This window comes from Talpa occidentalis, unplaced genomic scaffold (assembly GCF_014898055.3).
Source record: "Talpa occidentalis isolate TD23 unplaced genomic scaffold, MPIMG_talOcc4v2.1 talOcc4.4, whole genome shotgun sequence".
Classification (NCBI taxonomy): Eukaryota; Metazoa; Chordata; class Mammalia; order Eulipotyphla; family Talpidae; genus Talpa; species Talpa occidentalis.
This window is the reverse complement of record NW_023604295.1, coordinates 44,114,165-44,128,548: the sequence shown is the minus strand read 5'-3', so window position 1 is coordinate 44,128,548 and position 14,384 is coordinate 44,114,165. Positions and strand designations below refer to the sequence as shown.

Here is a 14,384-nt window from a genome sequence, read left to right as displayed (position 1 = left end):
AGGCACAAACTCTGGAGCAAGATGACCTGGGTGGGAGCTCTTGCTCTGTCACTCACTAGCTGTGTGACCTTGGGAAGTTAATTAACCTCTCTTTCATCTGTATACAGGAAATAATAATAGTATCTATGTCATCAGGTTATCATGGGGATTAAACATGTAACTATACGTAAAGCATTCAGCATAGCGCCTGACTCATGGAAAGGACTATCTAAACAATAGGCATGCTATTATTATTACTGTTCTTGTTACATTGAGAAGACAGCTCTGTTCACCAGCATCTGGCACATCAGAATGAGAGATTGGGGGATGGAGGTCTCTGGAATAGAAGTGAACCGAAGGGCCCAACTATTCCAAGGACAGAGAGGGGGTGGGGCAGGAGGGCCCCCATCTGCATCCAGCACCGCCCCCCCAGTACCTCAGGAAAGTTGCAGTTGGGCCAGGAGCTGCCACAGAAGCCCTGCTCATCACCCAGGCTATAGTTGACAGCCGACTCTACCACGTGGCACGCGTTGACCTGGCTGGTGCTGATGTTGTGCTCGTATGCCAGGCAGCCGAACAGGTCCTTGGAGTTGCACATGAACTGGGGGGAAGGGAAAAGAGTCAGCCCCTGGGGGCCAGGCCAGGCAGCCCACCTCTACAGACAGGGTTGCCCATCCACACACTGTCTCGGGCACAGCCTGACGCTGACCAGGGACAAAGAGGAGCCTGGCAGAGGTTGAGGAATGGCGAAGGCCGGCCCAGACGCCCAAGGCGGGGCTCCTAAACTTCCCTTGGGGACCTCCCCCAGTCTCTCTGGCTCCTCCAGAGCTGTGAGAGTGGGGAACTAAGTCTGTGAGAAGCTTTGCATCAAATCTGATCCCAGACAGTGGGATCCAAGTGAGAACTTCCGGGAAGGAGGAGCTCTAGGCCTGGGAATTGCCCTCCCAGTGTAAACCTAGGCTTCACCCAAAGGGGCTTAGAAGGTGCCGGGAGGTGCAGCCACCCACCATGTTGACAAAAGCCGACAGGAACACCAGGATGATGGTGAACACCCCGACTAAGGTGCTGTTCATCTTGGACCGCACGATCTTCCTGGAGAGGGTCTGCAGAGGGCCTGGGAAGAGCTGTCCCAGGGTAAAGGATGGAGAGAGACATGACAGAATTCAATGGGGACATCACAAACAACCACAGAGGAGCTGGGAGGAACCAGGCCTCCCCTTCTCCCCTTGTCTCCTGCCTGCTTCCCTGGAGTCTGGCCGAAGTCCCTCCGGGTGCACAGTACTCTGTCCTCCTCCACTGCACTGCTGCTTCTAGGCCAACAAGAGTGAAACGATGCAGCTGGCCAGGAGTGCAGCAGGGAGCTCATTGGTGAGAGAGGCAGAACAGAAGGGAAGAGGCATCTTGACCCCAACAGGGAAGTAAAGTTGGGCCACTGGGAGTTACAGTCATGGAGGGGCAGTAGGTAGCAATTAAGGAGTCACTCAGGGCCCAGAACTTTCCCAGGGACAATCAGAAGGCTTCCTGCAAGAAGTAGGAAGCTGTGGGTCTGACGATTTATTGAGGGAGGCAGTGGGCTTGTGAGAAGGGGCAGACCAGCATGCGAGCAGGAGGGCAGGGCCCTGGATACGTACTTTCAATGAGTTTTTTTCAGCAGGACTCTCAAGGATTTGCCATTTCCATTGCCTAACCCTCTCTATTTCTTCAACTAAACATGCTGTGTGTATATTTGAAGACCCACTATGGTTTTGGTGGAGAAATGATCTGACTCCACCAAATTTGATATAGTTGGCCTTGTTCATCATGTCCTCACCTCCCAACAGCTAGACTAAAAGAAAAGATGCCCACCAGAGAAGCAGAGCCCCGGCGCCCACCTCAACACCTCCTGTGGAGGCTGCAGTGGTGCATACAGGCCAAGTGGTCCTGTGGCCACCCCTGAGGGCAGAGAGGGTGGCAGAAAAAGTGCTGGACCTGGAGGCCTGGGTTCTAAGCGTGGCTTTTCCTATGTCACCTTGAGCAAGTCACATCCCCTCTCTGAAGGCTATAATCAAAAGTCAGATAATAACAAGTGTTGGTGAGGATGTGGGGAAGTTGGAATCTTCCTACACTGCTGGTGGGAATTAAAATACTGTAGTTGCTTTGGAAAACAGGTGGCAGTTCCATAAAAGGTTAAACACAGAGTTACCATATAACCCAACAATTATTCTCCTTGGCATATACTCACGAGGACTGAAAACAAATCCACATAAAAACTTGTATACAAATGTTCACAGGCAGCATTATTCACAATAGCCAGAAAGTGGATACTACCCAAATGGTCATCAATTGACCGATAAACCAAATGTAACACATCCATACAATGGATAATTCTTTGGCTCTAAAAAAGAACGAAGTATATTACAAGGTACAAGATGGTTGAACCTTGAAAATATTATGCTAAGTGAAAAAAGCCAGTTTCAAAAGGCCATATATGATTCCATTCACATGAAATGTCCAAAACAGGCAAGTTCACAGAAAATGAAAGTTGGTCCGAGGTTTCCTGGGTCTGTGAAGAACGGGGAATGAGGAATGACTAATAATTATGGAATTTCTTTTGGGGCTGAGGGCAATGTTCTGGAATTAGTGGTGATAGTTGCACAGCTTTATGATATACTAGTAACTACTGAATTACAATTTCATCCATCTTTATAAAGGTGATTTTATGGTACATGAATTATATCTCAATAAAGCACTTAAAATTTCCTGCTCAGTCTCTTATTAGCTGTGTGATCCTGGGGTAATTACTAGCAACTCTGAGCCTCAGTTCTTTTATCAGTGAATAGGGAAATCTACCTCTCAGCATGGTTTTGAAGCCACAATGAAATGATACATTTGAAAGTGCTTTGTAAGCTGTAAAATTCATAGAAATTTTAGTTAATATTTGCATTTTAAAGAACTATGTTGCTAATAAGAATGAAAGTTCTTGTTTCCCATTAAAGGAATTTTTGGTTTCACAGCTGGGAAAAGTGTTTTGGCACTCGCATGAGGATCTTACTCTGAAATGGTATGACAGATGGTTTCTAATGTTTGGCTGCTTAGAATTTTGCCATTTTGGTGCCCGGCCCGCCACACCTCCCACTACCACCCCCCACCCGTGCCCGCCGCCATGTTGCTGAAACCGTTTCAGTTTAGATCACCCAATTCAGCAACTGAAGAACTGCCATCATTTTGCAATCCCTAGTGTACTAACTGATTTAGGCAGGTGGGGCAACGGACTTCCTAGTGACTGCCGGACGTGGAGCTCCACATGGGCCACCCAGAGACCAGGAGAAGAACTGCAGGCTGTTAGAAAAATTCAACCTGGAATGTGGCTGTAACATCTAATGAATGACTCTTAATGCACTGGCTTGCTATAAGCCAATTTCCCTTGTCACGCTTTAAAAAGACCTGCTCTTGGCTTTAAAAACCTCTGCAGGAACTAAGAAATTGCTGCTGTTTTGAAGTCTCCAGAAGACTGGCTCACTTCCTGTGATCAAAACATTCATCCGTATGTTGGCCCTAAATCCCCACTAACCCTAGGGTGGATGATAAAACGCCTCACCTGGGGCAGTCTCCTGGAGGGGCTGTACCACAGCAGCAAAAAAAAAAAAAAAAAAAAAAAAATTCTGGGAAGAATTTTTACTGCAGGATACTTGTGTTTGTGTAAACCAATTGCTCAATGCCTGCTCTCAATCAGAGCTCAGAAAAACAATCAATTTTTTAAAAATACATTTCAACCAGTGCATTCCCAGTCTGATTAATTCAAATCAACATAGCATTGAAAACAGAAGTGGGGACACAACTACTGACTGGGGGTAGGGGTGGTTTGATCCTGGTCTCTTGTGAGTCTCCAGGCATGTCAGTGACCCTGGGGCCCTGGTTCCATGCCTGTGATATGGTGTAAGGGGTGAAAGGAGGTGATAAAACCTGATGGCAAAAAGTTTAAGAAACTCTTAGCTTATGCCAGAAACAGTCTAGTTCATGCAAATGCCAATTAAGAGTTGTGACCCAGGGCCTCCCTGGTGGTGTAGGGGTTAAGTCTCAGAGCTATCATGCTATTGCCACTGTGGCCTGACTTCAATCCTGGGGTGATCCTGGGGTAATTACTAGCAACTCTGAGCCTCAGTTCTTTTATCAATGAATAGGGAAATCTACCTCACCGCCAGGGTGGTGACCCACATGGCGCAGCAGACCTCTCCTGCCTCGCCCGCTGCTCCCCTCAGCAGTGTATTTCAGTCAGTCTGCCTGTTCTGTTCCCCACTCTGTCTGGTGAATCCTCTCACCCCCACACCTCTGGCCTAGACCCCAGTTCTTGTATGTTTTTATAAATAAACAAATCTTTTTAAACAAATCTTGAAAAAAAAAAAAAGAGTTGTGACTCAGCACCTCTGATTCCAGGGGTGATGCTTGGGCTGCTGAGCAGGGCCCCAATGAGTGGGCTGGAAAGGGAGGGGCTCAGGTGTGCGCCAGACTCACCTTCACACAGGAGTAGATCACGGACACGAACACCACCAAAGTCAGCAGCAGGAAACAGGTCAGGTAGAAACTCAACATGAACATGGAGCTGAAAGAAGAGAGGAGGTGGGGAGTCCTGGATGGGCCCGGATGAAGGTGGAGGCTCTGCAGCTTCCTGAGCTATCGGGTCTCAGGTTTCCAGGGCCCATTTTCCAGGTCCAGAGGACCTGGGGCGCTAAAAGTCCCTGGGAAGGAGGTGGAAGCTTCTTCATTTCTCCTGCACCCACTGTCCAGTCACCTATACCGCAGCCTCACTGAGAAGGACGTACACAGGCTTAAGAACCGATTCAGTCACCTCCTGCCCCATACACATAACAGTCTGGCTCCCACGCTTCCCACTTTCCTGCCACCTTCCGGGGGGAGCAGCAGCCAAGGGGAGACAAATGGAGAACCAGGTGACAGCAGCTCAATGTTCTGCCAAATTCTTAGCTGTCCATGGACTTGCTTCATTTAGCCTGGAAGGACCCACTGAAGAACTGCCTGTTATTCCCCTCAAGTCGTCACTCCTGGATTGATAAACAACCATGAAGGCTGAAGGCTGGTTTGATAAACGGCCCTGATATAGGGACGTGCATCTGTGGGCAGCCCCTCCAGCCACTCTGAGAACCATCAGTGATGAGTTCTTCAGAGGGCAGAATCCTAAACCGCCAAGCCCCGCAACAGGTCCTACTCAGTTTCTGCTCCCCTGTTCATGGCAAGCTCAACAACAATAAGAGAAGATCTACCTCTGCCCCTCTTTTCAGAGGCAAATCACAGGTGATCTTAACATCCACCATGGGCCAGAACCCTCAGACAAAAGAACTGCAAGAGACTTTACATCAAGAACCCCCACCCGCCCTGATCGGGCAGGGTCTGGCCAAGGTACTGCACACACCACCGGATCACCAGGAGGTCACGCAAAGCCCTTCTCCCTTTCAGGGAGCAAGAGTAGCAGGAGATGCCAGACACTAGCAGCAGGTTAAAGGCCTGTGGACTGAGAGGCAGGTGAACACCTCTAGGGAGGCATTTCAACGGAGTCTTTGTTCAGGCTTCCCCAGAAGCCAGCACTTAGCTGCTTTACACAGACAATGAGGGAAGAGAATTCTCTTCAGAGGAAAAGAAAGACCTTTAAAGCAGCTTGTAAGGCTTCCCCAGAGAGAGGAGGCTAGAGAATGACCTCCATCAATGCCTTAACAAGTTGGAGTTGTGGCCAGAGGAGGGAACAAAGCTGTGATAACGCAGCTCCCAAGTCATGTTCAGAAAAGAAAAGTGGCGGAGGCAAGATGAGGCAGCTCAACGAAGAGGGCTGTGAGCTGCAACGGGACAGAGAGACTAAGTGGCTTATTGACACCTGTAGCTCCATTTCCATGCAGGAAAATGAGATCCAAGGCCCATAAGGACCCACACTCCCTCCGGCTTTGCACAACCTCAGTGCAGGGGACGGGGGGCAGCGGGCAATAGCCGTGTCGGGTGGAGCTGGCTGATTATCACCCATGATAGCTTGAGAGAGTCAGAGTAGATTCGAAAGCAAGGGCCAGCTCCTCAGTAATGTCAATTAAAAGACACAACACCACTCCCTTCTGGGAGATTCGTACCAAACTGCATAACCTCAACCTGATCATGAGAAGACATTAAACGAACATTCTACAGATCATTTGGTCAGTGCTCATCAAAAGTGCCAAGGCTGTGTAGGACTAGAAAAGGCTGAGGAAGCATTATAGACTGGAGGGGACTGAGGTGATACAACAGCTGGGTGCAATGTGGGCTCCTGGACAGGTTCCTGGAACAGAAAACGTCATTTGGGGGGAGACTCATGATGAAAATGGAGTAAGGTCTATAAGTTGATAGTCTCATTCTAGTGTCACCTGCCTGGTTTTGACTTATACCTCAGTTATGTAAGTTGTCAACATTAGGGGAAGCAGGATGAAGGATATATAGGAACGGTAGCACTTTCCTGTAAATGTACAATTATTTCAAAATGCAAACTAGAGGGTGTTGGAGTGAGGGACTCTTCTGGATTAAGTTAAACTTACCAGACAACCAAATGGAAACAGTGGATCTTGGCCATGGATAAATTAAGAGGAGAAGACATCTGGGGGACAATTTTGGGGATCTGAGTATGGAGTGGGTATTAGATGACTGGTGTTATTTTTGTTTGGTATATAAGGTAGTGTGGCCAAGGAGGAAAATGTCCTTAAAACTGGTGTATATTGAGCTTTGCAGAGGCTAAATATCATTGCATCTAAAAATTTACTTTAAAAACTCAAAAAAAAAGATGGAACAAATATTGCAATATATTGACAATTTTTATATCCAGGGGATAGTTGCTTTTTTATATGTTTAAAATAGTGTATCATGAAAAGTAAAAAAATGCATACATACATTGTATATATACATACATCCACAGATCTTCCTTAGATGTGACCCCACTGAGAATGACTATTGAACAGACACGTTAGTTCCAAAGGCTGAATGCCCACTTCAGAGTGGTCCTGTTGGAAGTCATAAGCCTCTCTCAGTGACATGACCAGCTCTCAGAAGAGTTAAGGAGTGCCTCTTTGAGAAAAGCCTTTGAGAACCTGAAATCCATTCTTTGAAATAGCCAGAGTAGCAGAAAACTTGTATTTCTTGAAGAGGTATTGATTTTTTACAAGAACCCAAGGTCATGCAGCAACATGCCAGGTGACCCCTTTGGGTGAATCAGTGGGCAACAGTGGTGTGGGTTGAAATGGCAGGAGAGGATAAGCAGTGAGACAGTCTCTCATGGGCTAGTCGGTTCCCAGAGAGAGGTTTTCCATGTAGACAACCATGTAGCCTCCCTGTCACCGAGTGTCAGGACGCTGGATTCCCAGTGCTACAAACCATGAGGCTGCCCAGACCCCACCTCTGCCCTCCCTTCTCCCCGGAGCTCCTGAAGCCAGAAGCGGGAGCCAGGAGGGATGAGATACTTACTGGGGCACGATGGTGATCTGGACAAAGCAGATGAAGAGGAATACGAGCGAGGCACACGCCACATAGGCACCGAATCGGTCATCCACCTGCTTGGAGTACTAAGAGGATATGCTGGGGTCAGAGGGCTGGAGCCAACGGCCTGCAGGACTGTCCTAGGCCCAACCCCCAGGGCGGGCCCACTCCCAGGACAGGGAAGACCCCAGAACCAGTGCTTAGTTTTCAAGTAGCCCCTCCAAACCACCACAAGGTGGCGCCAGTGGGGAGGATGTTCAAAGAGGGACGGTAGGGTCAAAGTTTCTGCAACCAGGTCACTGTGAGTAATTCATAATGACTGCGGCTAAGGTAACTGAGCCCCATCAACATGCTAGAACGTGGGCTGGGGTCTGCCAGCACCACGCTCCCCCATGAGTGTTGCAGGAAGTAGGACCGCTGGTGTTTCTACTTAGACCTGAGTGAGTTGGGGCTCAGCAAGGTCATGCAACTTGTCCTGCATCACAGAGCTCACCAACAGGTTCTGACTTCCAGCCTCAGCATCCCCCAGGACATGACTAGCTGCACAAACAGAGGCTGCGCTGGCCCAGAGTCAGCGCAGCCCCGTCAGTTCCACTCACTGCTGGCACACTCTTCCTTCCCCATACTTTCACCCTCCCAATTAGGTTTGCCTCACTTGACAATGACATGAGCACATGAGCCGATTTTACTGGAACACCAGGGAGACCCTGTGGCGCAAGACCCTGCACCAGCACCTGGTTCCAGCTCTGTCACTGCCTCGCTGGCTGGCCTCATGCAAGCTGCCAACTACGTTTGAGTTTTTGCTTCTCGGCCACAGTTTAAGAGATGAGACCAAGAGCTCCTGACTGCTCCCTCCAGCCCCAAGGTCCTTGTGTGCCAAATGCAGCTGAGTGGCCCATGGAAACAAGAGCATAACAATAACAACGCAAACAGCAACTAACACTGGATACCTACTATGTGGCAGATACTTTTATGTGCTTTACATGTATGGACGTGCTTAATACTCACTCTGACCCTGTGAGTAAGGTATGTTTAATGTCCCCATTTTCCAGATACGGAAACTGAGACACAAAGGGTTTAAAAAGTCTCCCTAAAATCCCCATCTCCTGGGTAGTGCAGCATCAGAGCTAGAGAAACTGAGGAAACAAGAAAGGGGTCTTCATGCCCCTGGTCCTGGTTCTGCCCAGGGTCTCCTTCCAACCAGGATGCTGTACCTTCTTCTCTAAGTCAGGCTCCCTGAAGGTCAGGAGGAACTTGCGAACATGCTCAGACCGCAGCCTGTCGATGCTCCTGGCGTCAATGGCTCGCCCCAGAAACTCATCCACTTCATCCTCAGGGTTTGCACTTTCCTGGGCATTCCTGGGGGAGCAAGAGGCACAGACACAAGTCGGCTAATCAAGGCCACTGGGAGAGGAGTGACTCTGCCCTTGTACCCCAATCCTCAGAGAGACCCTGCAACCCCCCAAGATTAGTCCTAGAAAGGACCGGGGAACTGGCACTGAGACCAGGAGGTCCAGAAGCACCAGACTCTCTCTTAACAATGACACACAGGTGAGAAAAAGGACCAAGCCTCAGACCCACTGCTGGAGGGCCTCACTGACAGGAAGGCTTTTCTGACCCTACTGATACCTTATGCTATACTAAGAATATGAATGTTATCAAGGCTTTGGTTGGTTTTTGCCCAACAGATTATAACAGTCTCTGCTCTTCATTCTCCAGCTGCGCCATGGCCTGGAAGATGGGGCTAGGGCAAGGTATCTGCTACAGGGGCTGTGAACCCCTTGGTATCTTTACCAAGGCTGAGGACCATGTGGGAAGCAGGCTGCAGGACTCTTTGGGTGCTAAACTAAAACCCCTATTTCCCAGGGTGCAGCCCAGAAACTGAGAACTGGGCAGAGGAGGAGGAAGGGGGAGACAGCCCCTCGGGACACTGGGATGTGTCCAGGCACAGGCAACCAGTGCTTCAGGGCTGTTTCCTGAGAGCTGCGCTCCTGTGTGTGTGTGTGTGTGCACACATGTGTAGCATGCCTGCCTTTGCACACACTGTGTTTGTGGAATGGGCCCAGCCCCTCTGCCGCCTTCTCCCACCTGCAGTGACTCCATTCCCCTCCCCACTGATTCTGGAGCCCAACTATGAGGCAGACTTGCAGACACCCCCAGGCTGAGGGAGCAGGAATAAAGAAGGGCACATTACTCACTTGTCCTTGGGGTCTTCAAAGCCCTAAAAGAGAGGGATAGAGAGAGAAGGAGAGGAGATGAGAACAGAGAGGACTGACAACAAAGGTTTCTAGGGGAGGGGAGACTATGGGAGACTGTGGCTCATTTTCTCTCTGTAGTTCGCCAAGGAACCTGGACAGAAAGAGGATTGTCATTCGGACCTCCTGCCTTCGCGCCTTTTTCCTTTGTTCCTTCCATCCGTCCATCCATCCATCTGTCTATCTGTCCCTCCCTTTCCTCTTTCTTCCCTTCCTTCCTCCCTCCTTCCTCTGGGACAGGCTCCTCTGCCTGGGGATGCCTGTGATTTTATTCCACTCACAGGCAAAATCCATGTGTCTGAACTCTTTCTCTGCCCACATGCTATTTCTTGTCATAGTCCCCTAAATATCCCCTCATCTTGCTTCTGGATGCTGGTCTGGGCAGGTCCCCTCCCAATTGTGCCACTTACTTGGCTAGAAATAAGAGACACTGTGAAGCTGGCCAGTCCCCACAGGTGTGCGCCCATGCTTGTGCACACTTACCCTGCACCCCCATGGAGTACACGGGGAACCTCCTGGCGCTCACAAGCTTTGCACTTAGAAAATTAAACTTAGGTTACCTGCGATAGCTTTTCTGGTATCTGAGAATCAACATGTTCTTGTTAGGTCAGAGGTGGCTGGGGGCCCGGGAGGGAGGAGCCGCCCGCCACAGATCTGCCTACCGCCCTGAGGTTCCCATACACAGGGAGGGGAGCGGAGGCCCCTACTGGTTACTGTCTCACAGCCCTACCTGGGGTTAATCTATAAAGCCCACAAAAGGACTAATGTATATTGGGGTCTGATTAGCTGTGGCAGGAAGAAGAGGGTGGACTTGGGGGGCACTGAGCCAGCAATTCTAGGTAAGGCTCAGGTGGTGAGGACAAGGACAGAGAATGTCCTCTCATCTCCATGGCCCAGTGTGGAGCACACTGCTGGGCAGGAGGGCAGTCAGCAGGTGAACCCAAACCCCAGCGGACACCCTCTCTTTCCCCCCACTGAGGACAGACTTAGGAAACACAAAGTGGGGGGATTTGTGTTGTTCTCCACAAGCCAGAGGATCCAGTGCTAAAACAGGTTTGGTGTCTGTCTACCTGTCCAAGATATACTGTTTTTGTTCTAAGCCTCCCAAAGAGGGTTTCCAGGGGTCTCGGCAACCTCTAGTGACACATTCAAGTGTCAAATGTGGATTCTGAGCTCCCTCCACGCTGTCCTGCAGCCCGAATGGCCTAGCGCTTGTCTGTCCAGGCAAGTAGGATCCTTCTAGTCTCTGAGAATCCCCTTGCCTAGGCAGCAGGACGTGCCCACTTCGTGGCCCCAGGCCCAGAATGGAGGAGCTGGTGTCCCTGGGCGTGGAGGGGGAGAAGCCTGCGCAGGCTCCAGGGGCCTCAGAGGGCAGGCCTGAGTGGGCGGCACAGGGCCGGAACAGGCTGCGCTCTCCAGGACTGGCAAGGCACTGGCCAGAGGAGGCCATCACAGGGGCCTGCGACCATTTTACTAGGGGACTGAGAACAGCCAAGCTGTGTTATGCCTATACTGGTCTCTACAACTCAAAAATAACTTGAACAATTTTTAATGACCCCTCTGACTTTCTCCAGTCCTCCTCTGGTCACTCTGGGGCTGATGTCAGGGGCCCGGGTGTCATTTGGCGCGCAGCGCTCCGCAGCAGGCGGGGGGCTAGCTGACAATGTTGGTTACGCCTTTGGTCCACAGGCATGACAGAGGGTCACTAAGAACACAGGTGGGGCTCAGCTTAGCTCCCCCTCCTGCTCACTAATCCCAGCTCATCTAGCACCTCAGATGTGTCCCTGTGGTTTGGGCCTCAGCACTCCTGGGGAGCAGCTCTGTTCTGGTTCTGTTTGGTTCCCGATTCTTCCTGCTCAGACCTGAAGCAAGAACAGAGGCGGTGGCACCAGCTCCTCCACACTCAAGTGCCAGGCTCCCTTTTGCACGTCTAACCCGCAGTCCAGAGCTTCCCTGGACTTGGGCAGATGAGAGGAGCCCATGTAAGTTCCCACTGTCAATATTAATAAATAAACTAGTGACCCCCCAACACTGCTGACTACATGTAAACCAGTGCAGTTCACCATTACCTGTTCAGGGCTGAATAAAGCTGGAACAAGATTAAAAGAAATAAATGGCTAACTTCCTCTCTAATAGTTGTACCTCTCTAACAGTTCTCAGTCATCGCTTACTCGAATTCTCAGCCCTGCACCTTGTCTTCAATGGAAGCCGCCTGCATTTCTTTCTCAAGGGTTTCAGGTAAGTTCAGCTCCACAAGCCAATGGGGTCACCCATCCCTGCCTGCACGTGCTTCTGGGGGGCCAGGCAGGGCCAGGCGTCAGGATGGCTGCCTGGCCAGGATGGGGAGCCTCTTCTCCTCTTCTACTCCTGCAGAAGTGCCCACCAATTCTCCCCAGTGCATTCCCTTCCTCCCCACTGGGTGAAGCAATTAACACCGCGGAGGAGCCCCTGCAGCTGGCCTCTCTCTCGAGACTGTCCTTTCCCCAATGACAGCGCTTCTGCTAATTCTACCAAGGTCTGTTGTCCTAACGATGATTAATCTGGTTGCCAAACCAGGGCTTATAGTCCGAGCCTCCTCCTCTGAGACTCTGAAATAACTGAAGACTCAGCTTATACCAAGCATCACTAAAGGAAAAAAACCTGCCCTAAGGTTTTAGAGAAAGTGAGGTGCCACCAGGCTCCTTTTCCATGCGCTGCAGTGCCCTTCTTCCTCTCCCCCACTTTCCTGCCCATCTTTCTCCCCCCACTCTCCTGGGCTCCAGATCAAACCCCCCCTTTACCAACTCTGTCCTTTTGCCTCCTGTCTTCCTCTCCCTCTGCCCCCCACTTCCTCCTGCCTGCCAGCTTTCCTCCTGCATCCTGCTCTCAATACTCCCCCTCTCCTTGGTGCCTCCCCACCCCACCTTGTGATTGGCCTGCTTGTGTGGGTACAGAGTTTGCAGGAGGTTAATAGAAGGCTGTTAACCATATGGAAAACTGTGTAGGATTCTCAAATTACTAAAAATGGTGCTACCCTATGACCCAGGAATCTACCCAAAGGACACAAAAACATTCATTTGAAAGAAAACCTGCACCCTTCTGTTTATCGCAGTACTATTTACAATAGCTAAGATATGGAAATGCCCCAGAACAGATGACTGGATCAAGAAGATGTGGTATATATACATAATGGAATACTACTCAGTGATTAAAAAAGATAAATTCATGCTATTTGCAACATGGATGGAGCTAGAAGGGATCATGCTCAGTAAAATAAGTCAGAAGGAAAAAGAAAAATCTAGGAAGGTTTCACTTATAGGAGGGATATAGGGAACTCGAACAAGGGGTAAGAAAAAAGACAAAACTAGCAGGCAAATTATAGATCTGAGACATACAGCAAGGGAATGGGAGGCAGAAGGGTCAAAACAAGGGACGGAAGAGCACAAGGGACTATGGGGAAGGTTCATGGGTTACATGGTGGGGGGAGATATAAGGGGACTACACATGAGGGGAGAAACCAAATATTGTACAAAAATAAACAATGATAGAGCCTCCCCGGTGGCGCAGCGGGTTGAGCGCAGCACTGTGAAGCTGTCCGCAGCCTTTGCAGTGGGGTTTCGATTCCTGGCCGGCCAGGGAGATTCCCACAAGGCACAGCAGACCTCTCCTGTCTCGCCCGCTGCTCCCCTCAGCAGTGTATTTCAGTCCATCTGCCAGTTCTGCTCCCTGCTCTGTCTCTGGTGGATCCTCTCAGCCTCCCGTGCCTCTGGCCTGTACCCCAGCTCTTGTATGCATAAATAAATAAATCTTTTAAAAAAAAGTGAACAATGATATAGGAAAAAACAAAAAGGCTGCTGACAAGAGGGAGGGGTCTGCCAACTGCTCTCGGCTTCAGGACGGGCCCTTGAGGCAGGGGGAGTGTTGACAGGAGCCCTTGCAGCTGACCAGGTGCGTGGACAGCCACGTCCTTAAAGCCCTGGGAGAAGCTGGGCTCTTGGCGCTTGCTCTCTGCCCTCTAAAACCTCAGTGTCTCACAAGTTGCTTCTTTACGATCAACATTTTAAATGGAGGTCTTAATTCAATTTTTTTTCTGTACCTTTTCCTTAAATTATTGTCACCTGCTACCTGGTAGCTAGCCTGTGCCCTTTCTCAGGCCCCTGGCTCTGCCTGCTGTTTCTTTGCAGCCCATCCCTAGTCCCTACTGCTGCAGCTTAAACCCAGTCTGATCCACTGACCCCCCTGACTTGGGGATCCTAGAGCCAGCCCTCCCCACCTTATTCCTCTACCCGGTTCAGTGGCTGCAGGCACACATTGCTCCCTGCACCGTCCCTCTCTCAGCGTGGGCGACTCTGGGCTGGGCACCAGGCCGCCCGTGAGCTGAGGAGTGTGCCTGGTCAGAGAAGCCGAGCTCTTAGATAAAAAGAAAGAAAACATGCTGCTCTCATATGACTTCTTATCACCCTCTTCCTTTCCCCCCACCCTCTGAATTTCCCTCTCTACCACTGCCAAGAGAACCCAGGCTGTACATCCTGAATTAGCTCTACCCTGCTGTGTGCAGTGATGGCTTGGGGTGGGGGGGTGTCTCCTGAGGCAGGCAGGCCTCTTGAGATGGAGGCAACCCCCTTGCCACACCCCACCCTTTCAGCCTGCATGTTCCCACAGGAAGGCTGGAGTTACCAGAGTGTTTCTTAGCACAGG

At 50.3% G+C, this 14,384-nt stretch overlaps 1 protein-coding gene across 1 annotated transcript in view; it reads right to left on the bottom strand.

Annotated features, from left to right (window-relative positions):
• The window catches only part of ADCY5 (adenylate cyclase 5), a 139,371-nt gene that overhangs the window by 15,105 nt on the left and 109,882 nt on the right, over positions 1–14,384 (bottom strand). The window contains exons 9-14 of the mRNA XM_037525432.2: positions 9,651–9,673; positions 8,667–8,811; positions 7,441–7,538; positions 4,471–4,558; positions 987–1,103; positions 416–580 (exon numbers count right to left, since the gene is read on the bottom strand). Coding sequence (XP_037381329.1) covers positions 416–580; positions 987–1,103; positions 4,471–4,558; positions 7,441–7,538; positions 8,667–8,811; positions 9,651–9,673 — 636 coding nt within the window. The remainder of the gene's footprint in view (positions 1–415; positions 581–986; positions 1,104–4,470; positions 4,559–7,440; positions 7,539–8,666; positions 8,812–9,650; positions 9,674–14,384) is intronic.